This window comes from Leptinotarsa decemlineata, unplaced genomic scaffold, assembly GCF_025532065.1.
Source record: "Leptinotarsa decemlineata unplaced genomic scaffold, Ldec_3_MD MMD2_tig00001621_RagTag_RagTag, whole genome shotgun sequence".
Taxonomy (NCBI): Eukaryota; Metazoa; Arthropoda; class Insecta; order Coleoptera; family Chrysomelidae; genus Leptinotarsa; species Leptinotarsa decemlineata.
This window is the reverse complement of record NW_027412566.1, coordinates 104,039-126,706: the sequence shown is the minus strand read 5'-3', so window position 1 is coordinate 126,706 and position 22,668 is coordinate 104,039. Positions and strand designations below refer to the sequence as shown.

The window sequence follows — 22,668 nt, the reverse complement described above, 5'->3', positions numbered from 1 at the left end:
ACCATTCACAGGATTGCTTCACAATGTAGTATATGAAAGCGGTAAAATTTCACACAGTTACGTCACCCTCAATGGCGGACACCCGATGCCGAAATTCTTTTCCAAAAATTATACCCCTTTTCATTTTTTTTTACTTCTGAAACAATATATTTTATTGAATTACTCATCTTAATAACAAGTTCAAATTTGTGAAGTTTTTTGTTGATTTATTCATGCAAATGAATATTATTGTAGAAATGGTTTTTATTCATGAATGCACATATTTATTATAATTTACCACTATTCTTACTATCACTTGTGAACAAAAACTATAAAGAAGTATCTAAATATAACGGGGTAGAAGTGGCAGAAAAATGAAAAAGAATCATTTGAAATAAATCCTGATTGTTAGAACTAAAATTTGCTGTTTCAGTTTTGTTGAGGTTCAACAGACAACTTTCCAGAATTGAAGGGGTTATATTTTTAGAAGTGATTAATTTCTGGGAAAGAAAGTTTTTGGCTTTCTACTACTCCATCTTGATACAAAAAACAAGGATGAGGGAATCTTCCAAGGAAAGGAAGGAAGTAATCAATTTCAAAATAAGTAACTCTATACATGGATGTGTAGATCATGCAAAGAAGTAACTTTCAGACGCAAACTGAAAGAAAGTCCTCCTGAAACAGCTACTTTCATATAAACATTGAATTACACGATAGAATTTTTTTCTGTTTCAGGAGGACTTTTTTTCAGTTTGTGTCTGAAAGTTACTTCTTTGCATGATCTACACATCCATGTATAGAATTACTTATTTTGAAATTGATTACTTCCTTCCTTTCCTTGGAAGATTTCCTCATTCTTGTTTTTTGTATCAAGATGGAGTAGTAGAAAGCCAAAAACTTTCCAGAATTTTCAAATGTTTCCGTTCCTTAAAAAAACACATCTTTCAGATTTCAAAATAAGCGGTATTTATTATCAAAAAAATTCTTATAATTCCAAAATGGCACAAACAGAAAAATATAATGTAATACACGAAATTCACACATCATTAAATCTTCAACCTTTGACAATCCTGATCCTAAAAGAGACTTTATCTGTGATAAAACTCTGTATCTGCTCAAAGGTTACCATCACATATTTGGTAGGATCCAGGAAATGTTCTTCTGCAGGTACGGTAACAATTCCACTCAAGAAACACCTACGCTTGTTGCCAGAGAGATCAATGATATCGACTTCAAACCTAGAACAAAGGGTGATCCGATAGTGTTCATTGTAACACGAATTCAAATCAGCATTGTTAACATTTCCCATACTTTGTTATGCTTTATTTGATTTTTTGAGCAAAATTATCAATTTTTTCTTTCCAATTTGTTATTGTGAACTGTAAGGCAGCCTCGCACAAATGTTTTTTTCTGAAGCCTGACTGACAACCTAAAAGTAACCTGTTTTCATCAAAGTATTTGTTGAGTTCCTCATATACTGCTAATTCCAGTACTTTTTCAAGGGTTGGAAGAGTATTGATAGGACGAAAATAACATGCTTCATAAGTATTATTTATTTTTGGTATTGGTATTACTGTGCTTATTTTGAAGTGTTGGGGAAATTGTCCTGTTTGAAGAGACGTATTAATAAAGTTCAGTATAACATGCCCCAAGGTGTTGAATGTCTCTTTTAGAAATCATCTGTTCAGTATCTCAGATCTATTAATTTTATTTATTGAAAATATTATATTTTTCAACTGCGGCAAGTCTATCTGTTTAAAAGAATTTAATTTACAATTTACTATGAAGAAACTGTTTGAACTCCAGTCTGACTCAGAATTTCACCTATACTATTGACAAAATATTCATTGAATGCATTTGCAATATCAATTTCTGTGCTACAAACTTTCATTCGATCACCGACATTGAATACTATCTTTTCAAAATTATAACTTTCAATTGGATTCATAAGTGATTTTAAATATTTCCACATTTCTTTCGCATTATGTTTATTTTCATCAATTTTCTGTTCATAATAGCGCTCTTTCTTTACTTTTAAGGACACAATGTCTAATTTACCTCATACATACCTCATTTATCAAATTTTGATTGTTGATTCTGTTTCCGTATTTTTTAATTGGCTTTTCAAACGAACCAAACTCAGTGAGATTTTGATCCAATAACTTGAACATAGTTCGATGTGGTTGTCGTGTTTCGGGATACAAGTTAAAATACATTTCTGATGTCTTAACACTGTATCTATCGTATTTGTATCATATCTCTTTTCTCTTCATTCGTGAAAGCCATTTTTTCGCCAAAAATTCAATGTCTTGTACAATAACAAAATGTCATTGAGTGTAACAAATTGAAAGTCAAATTTGGAAACATCAAAGTCAAAGCCTATTATGATAAGAATTATTTTTTTCAATATCTCCAATTTTTCAAAAAGAATGATAACTTATGATACATCATTGGAAAGATAAAATGAAAACCATTTTCCGAAATTTCTGTTTTTTCCGGACATCTCCGGATATACTCGGGATTTCAGAACTACTTCAACGGCATATTGTTAGTCAGGTAAATGCGCAACTTTACCCCACTTTAACCATCTTCGTATCTCACATAGTTTCCGAGATCCCAATGGTGAGGATCGAATTTGAAACGCCCTGTATGCAGAAGAACATGATAAAATTCCAACAGAAGACATGTACCAACAGACACAAACAAAACTGTTGCAATGTGTGTCATAAAAATGCAGAAGAAAAAAAATTGATGAGTCCATAATGCTAAAGCTTTTTCAGTTGATTTGGAATAATTGGATGAGACAAGCAAGCATAAAATAAACCAGCAGGTGGGTACAAGGGGTGGAGGGATAGTATAAGAATAAAAAACAGTAGTCGTCCATTAGGCATCCAGTAGCTAACGATAAGTTCATAAAAGAAGGCTATAATTCGTAAACTGAGAACTGAAGAGAAAAGTAAGTATGTACTTGTGATATTTATCTCAAAATGACATACCTGCAAGTCTCTTTGGTGGCAGCAGGATTGACATGCTGTATTTCCCAGTGGAACTTCTCGTTTTCATACTTGTACACGAACTTGAAAGCTAATTTGGAGAACTTGATCAAATAAATCTTCTCATTGAGTTCATTCCTGCTGAAGGGAATGTCCACCTTCTCTGCCTTGAGGACAAGATCCAAGTGATTTTCTTCAATGTGCTCGTAGATACCGGTATTACAAGATGTCCACTGGCAGCCGAGGGTGGCTTTCATCGGACAATTGTAGGGACTAAACTCGCAGAATTTTTCGTGTTCTGCCATGCTGAGTGCCTTGTTGGCAAATTGGCAGCCATATCTTCGGTACCTGCAAGGGTAAGTCATGCACTTGACGACCGCTTCTATGGTAAAGTTCTGGACCCTATCCATGGGGTCTCGGCATATCGGACACTTTTTTTCTTTGGCTGAGCAATCGTCGCAGAAGCTGTGGCCTGTCTTGCACTCAAAGATAGGAGGAAGCATGTATAATGAGCATATGGGGCATTTCAGGTTGGATATTTTTTCCCAATCGATTTTTTCATTGTTCTTTGGTTCAGAAACCTGCAAGAAACGATGCTTTGGCAATATTTTCAAATACAAGGTATATGGAGCTGCAAAAGTCACATAAAATTACTTTCAACTTTTATTGACCATAATTATGTGAGAGTAAAATCAGCTTCTTTGAAAACTGAAAGTATGGCGATTCTGAGAATTGGTAGAATGGGTGAAGAACTAATAGAAAATTCCACTGAAATATTATCGTTGAGGTGAGGGAAACATTGTCAACTACCTTCAAACAAACACCTTATTTTTTGAACAGACTTCGTATATTTAGATAACAATATGTCTTGGAAAACTCATATTGTGTATGTGGCAGATAGTAAAAATCAAAAGAATTGAAAATCTACACTATATTGATTCAACCGGAAATGAAAAGTGTACCTCTTTTTTACAATTTTTTTTTATTTTTCTGTGCCAGTGAAAAATTAAGTAAGAGATAGAGCAGCTTTTAAACTTTCACTTTTTCACTGGCACAGACAAATGAACTGCATAGTATCTCAAGACATTTTTCTTTCAGTCAGACAGAAAGATATACTTTAATGTTAAGGTGAAGTAAAAAATTACATAAAAAAAATACCAAAAGTACATGAATAGGTCAAAAATTTCAACTATTAAATTATTTCTCAAAAACTAAACAAACTTTGTTTTTTGTTTCTTATCAAGTTGTTTGACAATATTTGCATAGATGACGTCATAGTGGGACCATATTGAATTAGCAGAAAATGGATTCTTAGTCATCGTTTCAAAGAGAAATGGTCAGTTGTGATATATCATTGAAAAGATATTTTTATATACTACCAAACGGTTTTGAAGAATATACAGGGTGTATTAGAAATTTTTTACTCGGGTTGATTTCTGGTTTTCATTCTATTGGGAAAAAAACCTCAACTTTTTGACAGCGCATATGCCAAATTAAAAAAAAATGCGTTGTTGACAATTATGGCAGTTAGAAACAGTTTGAAGGCAGATGTGTATTTAAGCTTGATTCACGTAAATACTTTCCAGAAAGTAGACGTAAGCACCTCAATTGTTATAACAACAAATGTAAAACGCTTGTTTAACAGTGGTCAATGCTTATTTTTGAAAGAAGCTGTTTCAGATGCATTTTTACGGTTTTTATACGAAAAAACTCCTGTGTGTGGAAACCATTCTAAATGATGTATGAAGTAATAATTTTTTTACATGCCGCAATAGCTTTCCATTCAATATATAGTGATGGAGAAGAGGAATGTCGAAAATTTTTCCAAAATGAAAAACATCATATAAGCCTACCTCATCATAGATACAATAAAACAGAAGATAGTATTGAAAAATATACAAAATATATTCAAAATACACTCGAAAGTGAATTTTCCACTTTATAGTAATTTGAATCATAATGACTATAACTACATGATGAATTCATTACCATCTTTTAACAGAGGGGCACGATTATGGCATATTGCATTTGGAATAGAAAGGTTCAAATCTCGACCTTTTGGAATGGTTACAAATCAATAAATTCAGGAATTCGGGAATGTTACTCAATAATCAAATAGATTTGAATTGTTCCCCTCTATTAAATTTAATTTGTAATGATGAAATTTGTAATTAGGACGGATCTCAAAAGTAAGAAAATAAAGTCGCAGGTAAAACTTGTATTCATTATTCTCCAGTTTAACGAGTTGTTACTAGAAAGGTAAATATTTCAGGTAATGAATTTATCACATAGACAATTATCAGTTAGTAATAGTCATTAGGATTCAAATTACTATAAGAGAAAGATACAGAATTCGTTGAGTCAATATTGTAAAGCTGAAGATGCTATAATATAGCGAAACACGTGTCCCGTTTTTGTAAACTTTCATGTGGAAATCTCACACTAAAGTGAGTTTTTTGAATACGTCATTGTATAAATTCAGAACTGAATTGACAGTGCTTTCCTAAAATGGGTACAGTTATGAAATAATCACAGAAAGCTAGACACCATTTAGACCCATAATTGATCACAATGACTTTGTTTTTTACACAATTATATAAAGGAATTAATTTTTTTTTCATGTTAAGTAATGAGCTGACTCCATCTATTGTGCAACCAAATGATCTATTCCAAGGTTCATCTAATGGTTGTAAAATAAAGTTTTTGAAAACATTTTCTTTCACTTGAGAAATATAACTGCACATTTTTCATTAGTTTTCAGTGATAGTCTTATATACAATTTTATATGTATTTGTCTGAATTAGTAAAATTAAACTTTCACATGTAATATTCATTTCAACAAATGAAGCCATTTTTGAATCCAATAACTGTCCATTTCCGTAAATTGATGACTTTTACCACTTTTGTATATCAATTGAGAATAAATACCTATCCATTAATATTATTATTAATGATCGATTTGAACTTACCTTTGCCAGCTGAGTCAATACTTTCTCATTCTTATTGTGCGCCACGATCTCAACCGTAACGATGTAAAATTGCTGTTCGCCTAATTTCTCTTTCAAAAAATCTGACGTCAAACTGGTGGGATCATCCCATTCTGAACTCTTCTCGTTGCTTGTGTACATGTAAGTCCTTTCGCAACCAAGCACTTTGAGGAAGTAGTGGAACTGTTGATCCTCTTCTTCAGATCTCAAGTGTTCCACAGAGCAAATGAAGACGCGTTTGTGAGACTCGACTTCCTTTTTCACCAAAAACAGCCGATCGTCTTTACACAAGAGGAACTTCTGCACCAGGGTGTCATTGAACCTGAGCTCGAACGAGTCATTTTTCAGGAGAAGATCGGGATGTTTCACCTCGAAATGGGGGAGCATCTCATTGCGGGGGCCCTGCCACGTGCATTCTGAGAAGCCCACGCTGGGACAGTCAAACTTGCGGAACTTGCAGCTTATCTCGTGTTCACTCAGTTTATTTGGAGTCAGGTTTTCATGACATCCATTGGCAGTGTGCCTGCAAGGGAACAACAAGTATTGGGAAATGGTTTCATAAGCTTCATCCCTGATGTATTTGGATTTATCGGTGATGGGACATCTACCGCATACGGCTCCGCTGCTGTCATTTTTTGTATGGATGGGGAATACTGAAAGGTAAAGGCTGCAGTTCAGGCAAACCATTTTATCCAGGATATCGGCTGGGATAAAAAGCTTCGACATGTTGAAAATGAACTGAAAAATGCAATTTTTTAACAAGAAACAATGATAAAAAATCTATGACATAATGTATCATTCACAAGATTGGGGAAACCCAGAACACCTATGAGCGATCAACAGGTAGTTACTTACGTCAAATCAATAAGTAACACTAATGTCGATTGAAAATTACTAAATGCTCTCCTTTCCAACTCGTTATAACCAATTACCAAGCATAAAATATGACTAATGATTATTACACGATAACTAAAATCTATATACCACTTCACATTCAAGGATATTAGACAGAGTAGATTGTCAGATTTAGGTTTTCACCGATTTTATTTTGAACAAAATACGCGCTCTCTGGTGGGCAAAAAATTTTACAACTCCCAATACAAAATTCAAGGTCGAGTCGAACCTGGACGGACTCTTTTTTTGTAACAAAAAATCGTGGAATACTAAAAAATGTAGATGAAAATCTTCAGCAAGTATGTATTTCTGCTGGATTTGGCCGATAATCTTCTCAAGGTCAATCCTCATTGACGATTTAACGTTCTTCAATAATACCAATTAGGAAATTGAGTGGGGAATAACAGTTTTGGTAGAATGGTAAAAAAGTATACTAAAGTCTGTAGACAACAATCTCATCGCATGTTTTCTGTCACATTAATCGACACATATGGTCGATAGTTCATATGGGATGGATGGTTAATTTTTTATAGTCAATGTTGTAGTGAAAATGAAGGTGAAAGTTTATGTTGCATTGAGAGAAATATTGTTTACTGCAAACGTACTGAAAGTATAATTCATTCTGAACTCATCAAAAATATATGGAACTTGTCAGTGGAATTTTCAATAAAACACAATCGAACTTGTAACTTTACCCTTCTGTAACAAATACATCTGAAGAAAGTTTATCACTATCGCTATATGAGGTTGAACATAAAAAAAACTATGACATATTGAATCTCGCTTTAAGCAAGGCCCACAAAGATATTTCATAAAGCATTGTGACCTATGTTTCTTTGATAACAAATAGAATAACCGAACACATGCATTATTACCCATTTTTGTCAGGAATTTGAGTATTTCCTCTTTTTGTCTATATACCGGAGATTGTTTGGCATATTCATATTCTTAGGTACTTTGTGTCATGAATACGAGCTCCATCTATCATTGACATCTTTAATCACGCAAGCTATGAGAGAAGTATATGGAAGCCAGCAACATTGTTAATGGTCCTGGAAATGATTTTTTTGCAATATGAATATGGAAAACTGAGTTTTGATTTCCATCACTGAAAACTCGAAACGAAAGCGTTTTTTACTGCTGTTATAATAGCCGCGTACAATACCCAAAAGAACATAACACGTTTTATTGAGAACAAAAGGATATGATTCTATAATAAACAGCTAGTAAATCAGTGTTGATATTGCTTTGCTGTATAATGTCTGAAAGAAGGAGGATTTTTATACCACAAAATTAGTCTGTCTTTATAAAGATCTATTGTTTTAAGTTCAGCTGCTCCCACTGCTTGGAGGGCGATGATGGCATACCATATCAAATTATTTCTGTGCTATTCTTTACAAAATCATGAATCTATTCAAACTACCTGAATTCAATAACTTGTTTCCCTAACCAGTAATTCAGAAAGAACATGTGATTCTCGAAATTTTTACAATAAGAAAAGAGTCCTCTGAAGACGACAAGTCACCTGTTGAGTGAACTGAATAATACAAATGGGTTCATTTATCATCTATCAATTCCTTGTAAAAATAAATACTAAAAATTGACAAATTCATGGAAAATAGTAAGCAATTTATACCTTTCAGTTTCTTCATGTATTGCATTTGACAATTTCCAGTTTTACCAACTCAACGGAAGATAACCATTGAAGATAATGAAAGTAACTAGAATTTTTTATTTAAATTTTTGACCATTATCAACTGCCTCATAACTTCTAATACCAATGTTTAATTGAATGGAAAACGAAAACTATGAAATTAAGGCGGAAAAACTGATATATAAATTGAGATCGCCATCCACTGAATTGACAGAAAACTTGAATAACAAATGTCAAAGATAAATGAAGGTTCTAGACGAGATCCTTTGAAAAGCTGGACATAAGAAATCGGTTCCTCTATCTTTCTGTAGTTTTCATTGCCATCAGGCAACTAGATGCTTCCAAAGCCCAAAAGGGTAGTAACTGTAGTAGAGTGAAAAGAGAAAATGGAAATGTATACTCTTAGAAATTTTTGAAGGTAGAAAACTTTGCATTATACCTGGAATATTTTCAAATGTTTAGTCTTCCATATAATTTGATTGAAAGCATTCTTATCATGATTTTTTTTTGAGAATTATTATTGCGGATTCACTAACTTTGGACAAACAACAAATATCAAGTAGGTACTACAAAAAAATAATAACTCCTGTCAATCTGTAGAGCAGAAACTTTATTATATTTTTTAGGACATTGTCAACTTATAATAAAATATTTTTCAACAGAATAGTCAAGCATAATTCAGTCAATTCTTACTTACAACCTTCTGTTTTAAAACACACTATATACGAATTCTGCACATTTTAACCAGTACTTTTCGTAATCACACTCACAACAAATCACACAATTCATAACTTAGGAGACATCTTCATTAGGTTCATTTCAGTAAGAGTCCATCTTGCTAGGCATTATCCGGACCCTGTAGCATAATTCGCTGCCAATAAGCTGCTTGATCTGATCGTAGGCCCAGAAAATATGGGGGCTGTCTTCGAGGAAGGCATCACACCTTTCGGTAAGGGGTCCACAAGGTGCCTTGAAGTATGCCCTGCCATTATTTCCTGTGTTGTCGGCGACATCTAGCTCGAATTTGTATTTACTGCTCTCCTCAGGAGGTCCGATCAACTGCATGGCCCAGAAAAGGTTATCTCCATTGAACATGTAGTGTAACTTGAACAGCTTGGTACCATACCTATAAAATTTATTAATTTTTTTTTTATTCAATAGGACAATCTCTTCCTTTCTTAAAAATATACTGAATAGCAATTGGGCTGAAAAGTTTGTAGTATGTTGTGGGTTTACCCTGTATGAAAATAAGAATGAAATATGTAACTTTACCTGGACATGAGTGATTTTGAAGTAAAAATTGTGTTTTTTTCCAATAAAATAAGTAAACTTCACGACATGTGTCGTGTGTAATATGTAATGTAATATGTTGTTGGGTTTGATTTGATTACATTTTTTCTTCTCCTTTTTAGTACTTATAAATGAAAGCTTGTGTTTTGAAATGTTGTTTTACTAATTAATTCTTATTTTACAAATAGAATGTGGAGAATTTACATAAATAATTGAAAATACTAGAAAACTCGTGCTCTAAAATGACAGTTTTCATTGGAAAAAATAAAACATGTATCTATTATTACCTCACTATGTAACAATCCTCATCTTCGTTTTCATCGTCATGATTGAAAGGATACGAGACAGTCTCCATCTCCAGCAGGTTCTCGTAATGATTGTTCAGGATGTGGTCGTACATTTCGTCGAAGATGATGAGTGACTCGCAGCCAACGTACTCCTGCAGGGGGCACTTGAACGGGCCAAAAGAGCACGTCGCCTCGTGAACTTTGATGTTTTTGGCTTTGGCTTTGTAAGAGCACCTCTCGTATTTGCACGGGTAGGTGATGTGGCTGATTATTTGGGCCAGCGCATAATTTTGAGTGTTCCCGAACTCTTTCTTGCACGTGGGACACTCTTTGACTTTTTCTTTGCATTTCATGCATATGCTGTGGCCGGTAACGCATTGGTGAATAGGCGGGACCATGTACTCCATGCAGACCTGAATAGGGGTGATAGAAAAGTAGAAATATATACTTCTGTATATTGATTTTGAGCTTGCAGAAAACTATATAAGGTGTTTTCACGTTACTTGAAATTATTGATTAGATTTTAAACTTCCTGAATGGCATTTTACTGTATGGTTTTGAGTTTTGGAAATATTTCTGGAGTTAAGTCATCAAATGTTGCATCACAAAGATACGAGAGCTGTATGAATACTGATTTGCTCAACCGAGTGCCATTTACAAAGATACATCTCTATTTCTTACATGTAAAACACCCAATTGCAGAAAATGCTTCTTACAAGGCTAAACAAGTGTGAATAAGATAAATCGATATCACCACTTTTCAAAACCGGAATTATCTTTGCAATTTTTAGTTTTGATGGAGATACACCAGATTTCAGAATCAAGTTGACAATACATGTAATTGGTTGTAGTAGCCCAGATAGATTTTCCTTGTACATAACCAATCAAGCGAGCCCGAGTTTTTTAGGGATTTGATGACTTCATTCACCTCTGCAGTATCAGTTTGATAGAAATGCATCAAGTTATCAGCATTGCATGGAACTTGGTGGAGATAGTTTGTGAATGAATTATTGGGTGTGCTCATGTCATTATTCATATCCAGAGCTACATTTATAAAAGTCATTTAACAGATCTGATGTAAGACAAGAAGAGCTGTTCGTGTGATTATTGCTACCTATGTTTTTATTTATAAGCTGCCAGATTGTTTTTTGTTCGATTCGTTCAGTTCAGTACCATATCACCACTGAAAAATTAAATTAATGTCATTTTGTAGAAGCATGTGCTTGGTCTAAATCTTGAGATCATCGGGATAAAGTAATTTTGGAGATACAATTATTTGAGAAAAGTCGACAATAAACAACGTTAATAAATTTGACAGACATTGTGATATTCATGTATAGCCTTGCAAAATTAAAATCTACAAATAAAAAGTTTTTTCTCTAACACTGTTTTTATAACATTGAGGAAGGAATATATTGACATGGCATCCACTTGCGAAAGACCTCATTAAATCCCTATATTATTGATTTTATAATTATACTTTTAATTGCCCTAACTCTTTACTTTTATATATATTTTTTCGCTAGATGATTTCATCTTTGTAACTCCATACAAGGATTTCTGTATTCATGACTTGCCATAAATATACTATAGTATGTAAAATGGTCAAATAAAGTACTCTACTCTAATAATGAACACAGCAGTGGGCCAAGATTGGAACCCTGTGGCACCCCCGATTTGACTAAATAGTTCATCAATTCATGATCATCAATTTCAACAAACTGATACCTATTGAATGAGGAGTAGGAGTATTATTGAGAAGTAGTTGTTTCAAAAAGGTTTTTTCTCACATTTTGTATCTTCTGTGCATAATCTACCGTCTTTGTAAAAAGTTTTCATTGTAGTTATGGCCTTTCTTCCTTCCTTTGAAGGTCATCCACATTTTTAGTTTAATGATGCAGGAGTATGAAGCCAAAGGTATTTCTTTTTTACCAAAATACATATTTCTCTGGAAAATATTTCCTTTTCAATATAATTTTCATGTACAAACAGGGTGTATTATAATATGGAAGGACTAAAATAAATGTTCAATGGATCCATCAAAAAGACAGTGGAATGCGTAGTTGACTAGAATGGAAATAAATCCTAAAGAAACATGACATCATCACTGTCGAATATTCACAACTTTACTGGATGGATTAAATGACGATGAAGCAATTGAACAAAATAGTAACTAGAAAGAATGATTATACCTACCAAACACTCCAGTTCTCGAAGAAGTTCATAGTCCAAGTCACTGTCCTCATCTTTGTTTTCACAATTATCAATCAACTTCTCCTCACGAAACACCTCAATCCTTGCCACAATAGACAAAGGATCATTCAGTATGCTCCTGATTATTTTGCTATCTATTTCTATGGGGCAATTGAGTTTTTTGGTGAGCTCATGAACCTTCGATTTGTTCCCACTCTCCAATATAATTTTGTAGGAATATTCTTCAACAACTTTGTTGCTGCCAATGTAAGTCACGTTGCAGCAAAACGTGCCAGTCTTAGAGTCAGTAGTACGGTTTACCATAAACAAATTTTCCCCATATGGGAGGAGATAGTTCTCCTTGTGGCTGTTGACGAAGTCTATCTCAAAGTTTCCTTCACTCAGAAGGAACAGAGGATGCTCCTCCTCGAAATGCGTCAGCAGATCTTGAGATAAGCCCCGCCACCGGCAATTCATATCAAGAGTGAGGCAAGAGTATTTTCGGTAACTGCATAACCTCTCATGCTGGGGGATATCCTTAGGGAACAGATTTTCTAAGCATCCATTCTCTTTGTGGCAACAAGGAAACTTTTGGAACTGGGCGAGATTTTCATATGCCTCGTTTCTTATAGAATTTTCACCAGTCGGACACCGCCCGCAGGTCGGACCATTCGGGTTGAAGTAAATGGGGAAGTGAGACAGTAGGTTTTGGCAGTTGACACATAAGAGCTTCTTCAAAGAGTCGGTGTGGGCAAAGTTCATCATGTTTTTGTCCTGGCAATGAAAATATATATAATAATAATAATATTGATGTTTATTTCTTTGGTTGAAAAGTACAGTTGAAAGAAAAACAATCAATGCACAATAACAAAGAAAATGTCAAGACCAAAACTGAATATAAAAAACATATGAATGTAAATAACTACATGTAACAGTATTATAAAAGACATTCAAAATAATAAAAACAACTCAATAACACAGACAGCCTAAAAGTATTGACAAACATCCATAGAAGTATAAAAATAAATAGTTGTTGACTATAAAAAACAACACAAAATTTCTCAAGAGATGAAGATCTCATGTTAGTTGATTAGTAAGTTCTTGAATGATGTGACAAATCCTTTGAAGTAGCATTTTTTTCAGCTGACTTTTGAATATATTAATATCTGAATTCTTAAGAGTTACTGGAAACATATTGTATAATTTACAACCACTGTACTCTACGCTTTTTTCAAACAAAGAAGTTCTATGAGCGTTTGGTAAGATTAGATCTTTAGAACAAGTATTGTGGTTATGTTTTGGAAGAGAGGAATGAAAATTGTATTTCTTTCTGTAATTGCATGTACTAGCCTTGTAATATATAAGTGCTGGCTACCGTAAGAATTTTTAGCTGTCTAAAAGCATCTCTACATGTATCTCGGTACCCTAGTTTAGCTATTAAGTATATTTCTGGAGGAGAAATGAAGTCAAATATAAATACATAACATCCGTATGTGTTGTACAAAACTCCAAACAATATCGAAACCAACTGAAAAGCTATTTAGCCATATACCTTTAGGCATCACATTCCTGAACTTATAAAAATGAAATTAAATACTCTTCATTGTCGAAAAATGACATTATTTGGAAAGCTAGAAATCACTGTTCAAACACTAAATTCACAAATTCCTCTAGCTGATACCTAGAGAAAATAGATTCTCAAGATTGAAAAAAACATCTTAAATTACTATGCAGAATTGATGAAAACATTGTAACTAAAAATAACACTATCTAAAATTCAATATCATTCAAGCCTTGTTAATCACAAGTGTATTTCCCTTCATTGTATTCAAAAAAGAGTTAATTAACAACATTCTTGAAAATTACGAGGCTCTTGAAACTTGTCCTGTTTGAATTGAATGAATAAAACAATTTAGCTAACTTACCTTTCAACAGAGATGAAAAGTTACAAAAACGCAAATAAAACAAAAATTACTCATGGAAATACCCGGAATTCTAGAAGCAACAAGTATCAGGCGACATTGACATCGACGTTTTAGGGTCTGTGGTTTTCACGCTGATAAAAATTTTTGACATTGAATCACAGAACGCGCAATGTGTTCGGTTATTCCCAGCGAGCAGCTCTGTTTTTATCATAAGCGAACAACAATGCTTTTGAAAGAAGGAATTCAATATAAATTGTAAAGAAAATATATTTGAAGAAGTAGAAAGTCGAAGCGATATTTTTCGTGCTTTGAAGGCTTGTTACTTTGCAAGCCACTCACTAATATTAGTATTCGAATTGAATATTGATGGCTTTCCAATGATATAAATTCACTAAAACTCATCAAAATCAGTTGAAAATATGATTAATTAGAATATTTCCAAATCTTGCCTTCTTCCTGATGTTATGTGTTCAAGTTCGAAGTTTGTGGAAAAAATAATATATATTTTTATGGCCCTTCCACGCTGTCGTAATTTTCATGCTATCCTCGTCAAAAATTATTTGCAATGACCTACATATTGATAAAAAAACTCACTCGAGTTTGCTGTTAAAATTCACAGCGCGTTTTAGAAATAACATAAAAACCATATACCTGTTATTCAAGAAAAATATAGTACATCACTGATATAAGGGAGCACTTATACCAATCACTGATATAAGGGATCACTTCAATTTATTTGTCAAAATGTCACATGTTTATAGAATGACATCTGTCGCGTGATTTTTGTTCAGATCTTTAATTTATGAACCATAATGTTAAAAATTCATTCACTTCTCTTTCTAATTTCTTTGGCCTTTGCTTCAAGCGCATTTGGCCAGACTCCTGTCCATAGTGAACAAAAGCTTCGTTCTAGGTCGCAGCAATCTCAAGGCAATGTAGCCAATCAAAGTTTTTTTCATCCACCTTAAAAAAAACACTTCATTTTTTACTGATCACCTTCTTCTCGGAAGACCTTTAAATAATAATAACACAAACTGACGGAATTCGTTGAATCCATCGACATCTAAGCTGGTCACTGGCGTAGACGGCCACTTCAGTTTTTATTCAAACGCAACTTTATTTTAGATTACACTTTTTGGACTCCACTCCGACCACGACATCTATTTGGAGAAGTGCGTTTATGTGGAATAAACTTTCTGAGAACGTTTTTTCAGATGGATTTAATTTCCAGCGATTCAAATCCAATGTGATTCGTTACTTTCGCACAGGCACCGCTCTTAAAGCGCCTTGAGGATTTTTCTGTGGTACTTGTGTTTTGACTTTAAGAAATACCGCTCTATGTTGCGATCGGAGAGGAAGTCTTTCACTTACTATCAATTTATTAACAAATGTGAACAACATTGGAAATTAAAGTACAAATTTGACATTGTCAAGCATTGTTACTTTCGAATGTACCGAGCACAACTGTGAATGAAATGTCGAAACTTGTTGGATCTTTTCGTTATTTATCAAGAGTGCCATAGATCGAGAGGTTTTGACTAAATATTTCACAAGGGATCATGCATACTATGTATACTATGCATATTGAATCAATTATTTTGATCCTTATTAGTGTATTCTAACTATGCGCGAGTATGCACTGCATCATCGCTGCAATGTGCATCTGGTGCAGATGGAAAACTGGAAAATGGGTCAGTCGGTCTTTGGGATTCGTTGTGTCCCCAAACTCTTAATTTCAGTCACCGTGACAGTTCATTTCAAAAAATTGAGATGGTACGTGAATATCACACTAACTTTGACATATACAATACGTTTTTTTCCATTTCAATCGGAATTATTTTCGACTTTGTGATCGAAAAAAAAAGAAAACTCGCAAAATTGGTCGCCAACGTGTTTTGGACACAGGAGGAATATCAGTGAAGTTCTATTAGCCATTTTATCGTTGGTGCTTTTTCGGTTGTGCTTGTTTATAGTTTCGTCATCTGGAATGACGCGTTCTTTGAAATTTGAAATAATAAATTTGAGAAGTTTTATTCCTGAATATTGACGTATTTTCCACTTATTAACAAGGTTTACCGTTTCTCACAGATAACCATGTTTATATTGTTGATAACAAATCTTTATTGTAGTTGAAAGTATTTAGTGAAAATTGAAATCTCAACATCAACAGGTTCATATTCTTCAAAATACTTTTTCGTGAATAAGTCGATATAATTTTGAACTACAGAAAAATTCACTCTATTGTTCATTACGCAGTAAGTAATATAAACTATTGAGAACTAAGAACTAGAAACTACTTATAGGTTTCATCTATTGAACCAGGCCATACCCAGGGGACTATCCCCAGGTACTGAATACAAATCGGGAAAAGAAGATTTCAAACAGTTTTTTGTGTCCGTTGAAAGTTATTTTTAAAGGGATCATAAAAGTCCTATATTTTTCGGGGATTATATGAAGCTCTCGAAAGTGTATGCTTTTTATAATCCTGAAGTGAAAAAATGAAAACTTGAAAGCCTTGAAAAATTGTAAGCAAGTTGAACGATAATTTGCCCAAAGCTCAATAATTCAGATACTAATTATGACTGGAATATTTTCTAACCGAACGCCGCACAGAAAATGGAGAAAAATAGTACCTAATAATTTAAATTTTCATATGCAGAGTTGATAATTTCATGTTTGGCTTTTGGAAAATCAGATTTTATATCGAAGAGGTCATACATATGGTCATGCTGTATGAATTAGTGGATTCTTGGGGAAGAAAACATGGGTTTGACCCCCTAACCGAAAATAGGGGTTCAAGACCATTTATTCTTGTACAGTTGATTTTACGTTTACCGTTCTTTGATCAACTAATTTGTACACTATTAGATTAGATTAGATTAAATAGCACTATATTTCTCACAGGCATTCACCCAATTACAGGAAATTTTCAAGAGTTGATAAAAAATATAATATGCAAAACAGGCTAATTATTTAAAAAAATAGCGATAGCTGGAATACAGAAAACAGAAATAGAAGATATCACTAGAAGGAAAAAAGTAAAAGAGATCACAGTTAGAAGGTTCAAGTGCGAATACATTTTAAAATATAACTTAGAGAACTATCATTAATATCGCACATATCACAGATTGAATTGCAGTTGTTACAAATTATTGACACTGGTGCTTTGGAACTGTTATTTGTTATTGACAAGAAAAATGACTGTTTTTGATATGAAACACTAATTTCATAAAAATCGCCATCACTTTGCATAAAGAGTTCACTTTCCACAAAATGAAAATTTTTTCTTCCCCAATTTTTGGAAATATCTCAGTAGTGAATTGTATCGGAATCGATTCAAAAATTCAAATTCAAATATTTATTGATCCATTGAAAGAGCTTAAAAAAAGCAATTGGACAAGTCAGTACATATGAAATACAGATATAAAATATAAGTATATAAAATACACATTCATAAATAACAACAGATACTAAAACAATCCGCAATCAATGCAGATAAGAAAAAAATTCATCGATTGTATGGGGGCTAATTTCAGAAAGTAGTTGTTTTATTTTATATTTGAATACTTGCTCCTTGGTTATAATTTTGAAAAACTCCGGAAGTGCATTATATAATCTCAGTTCCAAAATCTCAAATGAGTTTAGACGTAAAGATAAACGTGTTTTTGGTATGTGAAAATGATTTCTGATGCGTGTATTATATTCATGAAAAGATTGGTTTTGTTTAAAATCCTCTTTATTTTTATGAATATACAACAAAAGTTCCAGAATGTAAAGATCAGGTAGGGGCAAAATTTTCAATTTTTTAAATAATGTTCTACATAATGAAGTTTGTGATGCGTTTGCAATGGTTCTAATAATTCTCTTTTGAGTTATAAAAACATTGTGCGCAGATGGAGAATTTCCCCAAACAATAATCCCATAGTTGATTCTTGAATGTATCTGACCGTGGTAATATAAGAGTAGACCAGATTTGTCTAAATTGATTGAAGCCGTTCTAAAACTTTCAGCAAGCTACTCTCTAACTTGGGTTATTGTTTTCAACAAGATTTTCACATGCACCACCTTCAATTGACGTCATGAGGCTAAAACTCATCTTGCATTTCAGGTCTATGAAAATCATAATTCTTCAAGATGTATCGAATGACCCTTTGAAAATTCACCATGGGCCTGTTATTGTATTGCATGATTTTATCTGAGACGTATAACAATGACAAGTACCTATAAGTCATCGACTGCGCTCTCTAGGCTATTTTTATTTCATATGAATTAGACATAAAAATAACATATTTTATTACCAACATGAACATACCCTACCTAATTACAGAAACTGGTTACATACATAATATCTAACTTATAATTATAATTTCACGATTACCAAATATTACAAAACATGAGGTGTAAACAAATATTAAATATATAAAGACATCAGATGCTGATATGATCATTATTCATACTAGATACGATTTTCTTGAATCGCTGCACATATTAATGATTTTAAGTCAACATTTGATGGGGGAGTATCAGAAAAACCGTTATCTATATTCTTTATTCACGAAATCAAACTGTTCCTAAAGTATCTATACAGTGTCTATAAACAGTTTGAAAGACGTAGCAAACATATTGATTTGAGGGTTATCCTATATTTAACTATTATATTTCATCACACCTGGTATTCGAGATTGGTCTTTTTTGCTAGGAATGCATGTCCAAAAGTTAGAACAGTCACTTAAAATATTGCATTCAACAATGTAATTTTGTATTCAGCTGTTTTTTCGAATTGACGTTTCGGGAAAATAATATTCAACTCTTTGAAATTCTAATTTTTTCAGCGTTTCTTATTGATCAATACTCTGTCAAATGCTGACATTCAATTCACACTTACAACTGTCTTCCTTATCTACACAATGCGTACGCTTGCAAAAAAATATAAAAGCCAATTTGTAAATTTTTTATCGTACTTATATTCATGTTCTCAATTTTTGCAAATGTATTACCCAGTGAAAACTGAAAAAAACGACCTTATCAGGTATTGATGATGTGATTATGGGATAACGATTTTAATTTTTTTTTGAATAAGTAATGATATGCTTGTGTGTGATGATTTATTATGTAAATAAAGAATACTTTTATTACATACAAGTAATCAAGGGTGATGGACGGAAAACGATAAGATTGAACTTTCGAAAATTAACTCAAGTAAATCGCAAGTTGAAATGAAGTACCTACACTATCTCTGATAAAAATATTACTAACTATACTACCTAAACTATTTTGTGAATACAATTGAAATACTTTATACATTATTACCTACAATTAAATATATATTTACAGCAAAAATGATAATGACATATCATTATTTATCAATCATTCCGAAATGAAGATTTTCGTGGAAATAACGCTGCCATAGGGCATTTTACAGATTATGTACAGATATTTAAACTTAGATAAAATATTATTGATGATAGGGGTGACACAGACCCCCAGAATGAAACCAATTCTCTGTAAAGGTTTAAAGTATAAAATAAATAAAAATTTTTATTATTATCGGTGCTGATTGGTAAAATCATACGTGAAAAACGTATATCTACAGTACAATACAATATAATACAAATATCAACTGTGAATAATCATTTTAATGATCATCATTTTAATGATCATAGGAACCGTCAATAGAAAAAAAAGAATATAAAATAACAAAGTGTGCACATACAATTTAGCATATGAGTCCTATATAGGGCGAGAAAAACAAATCAAAAGTGTATTTTCATAAGTATGAAAGTAGAGATAGGAAATGTTGGACATGAAATTAATTCTAGAACAACACGTTATGCGAATATTGAAAATATTCTCTTCTATAAATTGCAATCTGTCGATATTACCAGAGGTTGAATAGTAAATTTTATTCATCCAACATAATATTCGTTTTAATGTTTTATCTTAGACGGTACCAAAGTACCGTAATAAGTAAATTGCAAAACTGGTGGTAGTCGATTTATCTGATGAAACTACACTAAGGCTGCCATAGTAGGGATTATTTTGGAGATCACCTTGCAAGATTTTGTCTTGTACATTTTTTTAGCCTAATGAAACAATGAATCCGATTTTCTAGTTGCAGTTTCATTGGACGCAGTACCTCCTGTGAGAGTTTTTCATGTTTACATTTTACCCGATATCTGAAAGAGATAAAAAACATTGGCAACAGATAAACAACTTGTATTTTCCAAAAAAAAATCAACAAGCATTATTTTTCACATCTGCTAAGATAAAAATGAGCTTCAAAATGAACAATGAAACTTTTGTTTAGGAAATCAATTTTAAAAATTTATCAAAATATTACAAAAATTTTTGGGAATGGAATAACATAACATTCAGAGTGTCACATTCTGAAGTTGGTTAGGTATGTAATTATCTTGAAAATAAAAAGATGCTTCTTTTTTAATTTCCACTGGGAACTTTTGAATTTCACAACGCTATGATAAAGTGTTTTATCGAGCTCGGCTTCAATTAAACATTACATACAAACATTTTTTTAAAGCGAATTTGGTTTGTTTTTACGCAAATTTCCATCTGTCAGGGGGAAATTTGCACCACATGTTCGGAATTCGACCTGTGTTACACATTTTTTGAATAAATAAATCCAAAACCTCCCTTTCCAAAAAATCAATCCTTTCTAAAAATATACCTGTTTCAATTTAATTTATACATATCTTTCAAAATATATTGAAGCTGTCTAAATGAATGTTCCTCGGTTATTTTGAATATTGGAAAAAATTGCGAGAATAAAATTCAAAGACAACACTTTCACGAGTATATTCCAAACATTTCTAAAACTCACCTGACGCTGTGATAAAAAAAAGAAATGCATCGCGTTCTTTATCTCCCAATACAGATAAATTCATATTTGATTTCATTTCGATTTTCAGCAAGAAATATTGTGCACAAATGAATATTTTTGAATCACGTCTTCTCGGAAATTATACACTGTACCAATACTGATGACATTCATTAGTCATCATCATCGTTTTAATGAAACTGAGCACTGACGATTCAGCGGTTAACTGATGTATACAAGTTTCTTAGACGTACAAGGCAAGTATATATACTGATTGATAGATGAATGGATATTTGTGGAATTTCTATATAATCCTCTGAAACCCCAACACACCTACACATTCCTCATGAACTTATCAAATATAGGAATATATTTAGCGATAGTAGGTACTACAGAACAGAAGTCACGCTGCGGTTTTTCTCATTCATGATTGATACTTAGAAGTCATACGATGACATACGTGCATATTCAATGACTCCATTTTTGAATACTGTTTTTGTTCTATACGAATATTTAATTTGTTTTCTAGACCTATTTTGGTTTTCACTTCTGATTATTTTAAAAGCAATTCATGAAAAATTTTGGAAAATATTGGAAATTTAAAGAATTCAAATTCAGTCAATGAAGCATTAGTCTATCTGTAAACAATTTTTTTTAAAGAAAAAACATACAGAAAAATCCTTAAGGCACTGTAAGATCGGTGCCTGCGCGAAAATAGCGATTCACATTGGATTTGAATCGCTGGAGATTTAATACATTTGGAAGTTTATTCCCAGGAAGTTTATTCCACATAAACGTAGTTCTCCAGATGAAGAAAGAGTTCTTAGATAGTGAAGTTCGAGGTGTACTGAGTTGAACCTCAAAACGCTGAGTCCGTTGTGTATTTCTAATATGTACCGCTTCTGGTAGATCTGTTTAAAAATCTGTTCAGAATCAGTTTTTCCGTTAATCAGCTGTCGCCCCCATACGAACGACAACTCTCAGAAGTTGAGAAACTTGTGCGAGCTAAGAACTAACGAGATCTTACCTTTCAACGTGTGATTCCTAACACGGATAACTAGATAGATAGTTTTATTAGTCCTTTGTGCTACATTATGTAGATGAGACAGGTCATATTTCTCAGGTATAATATAAATGTGTAATAATATAAGATGTCATTTGAATGAAAAATAATGTGACACACATTGTAAAACAAACACAAACACATTGAAATATAAGTAAAAAATAGAAATAGATAAATAAACAAACTGTTACGATATATACGTCACAATGCCAGTGATCTGACATTACCAACTTCAAGTATAAATTCATCTACTCTATAGAAACCTTTTTCTGATAGAAACACTTTCAACTGTATTTTAAAAACTTGAGGTGGCAGTGTCTTCATATCGCATGGCAGTATATTAAAGAGACGGATACCAGCAAACATAGGAAACATTTTATACTTTGCGTCATGGTGTTTTGGGTGATGAGCATATGGTTATTCCTAGTATGATAATTATGGACTTCCGATCTCGACTCCAGTTATCTTCTATTTTCATGAATATACGCTAATGTTTTTAGAGTGAACAAACACGCAACAGTTAGTATTTTATTTTGACGAAAAATCTCTTTACATGACGTTTTGTAAT

At 32.8% G+C, this 22,668-nt stretch overlaps 2 protein-coding genes and 2 long non-coding RNA genes across 4 annotated transcripts in view; 1 reads left to right on the top strand and 3 right to left on the bottom strand.

Annotated features, from left to right (window-relative positions):
- Positions 1–921: 921 nt before the first annotated feature.
- On the bottom strand, positions 922–7,025 carry LOC111504269 (uncharacterized). The gene is made up of 4 exons (XM_074176103.1): positions 6,815–7,025; positions 5,942–6,697; positions 2,976–3,553; positions 922–1,217 (listed from the first exon to the last, which is right to left on the bottom strand). The coding sequence occupies exons 2-4, from the start codon at positions 6,683–6,685 to the stop codon at positions 1,034–1,036; spliced, it is 1,506 nt and encodes a 501-aa protein (XP_074032204.1). The 5' UTR covers positions 6,686–6,697; positions 6,815–7,025; the 3' UTR covers positions 922–1,033.
- A 2,071-nt stretch (positions 7,026–9,096) lies between these two features.
- On the bottom strand, positions 9,097–14,326 carry LOC111504271 (uncharacterized). The gene is made up of 4 exons (XM_074176102.1): positions 14,203–14,326; positions 12,281–13,051; positions 10,085–10,497; positions 9,097–9,633 (listed from the first exon to the last, which is right to left on the bottom strand). Exons 2-4 carry the CDS (start codon positions 13,040–13,042, stop codon positions 9,327–9,329), a joined length of 1,482 nt encoding a protein of 493 aa, XP_074032203.1. The 5' UTR covers positions 13,043–13,051; positions 14,203–14,326; the 3' UTR covers positions 9,097–9,326.
- A 1,116-nt stretch (positions 14,327–15,442) lies between these two features.
- The window catches only part of LOC141482598 (uncharacterized), a 72,049-nt gene continuing 64,823 nt past the window's right edge, over positions 15,443–22,668 (top strand). The window contains exon 1 of the long non-coding RNA XR_012465607.1: positions 15,443–15,975. This is a non-coding gene — a long non-coding RNA (uncharacterized lncRNA). The remainder of the gene's footprint in view (positions 15,976–22,668) is intronic.
- LOC111504272 (uncharacterized) lies at positions 18,479–21,396 on the bottom strand. Its single transcript, XR_002721979.2, has 2 exons — positions 21,041–21,396; positions 18,479–20,378 (listed from the first exon to the last, which is right to left on the bottom strand). It is a non-coding gene; the product is annotated as an uncharacterized lncRNA (long non-coding RNA).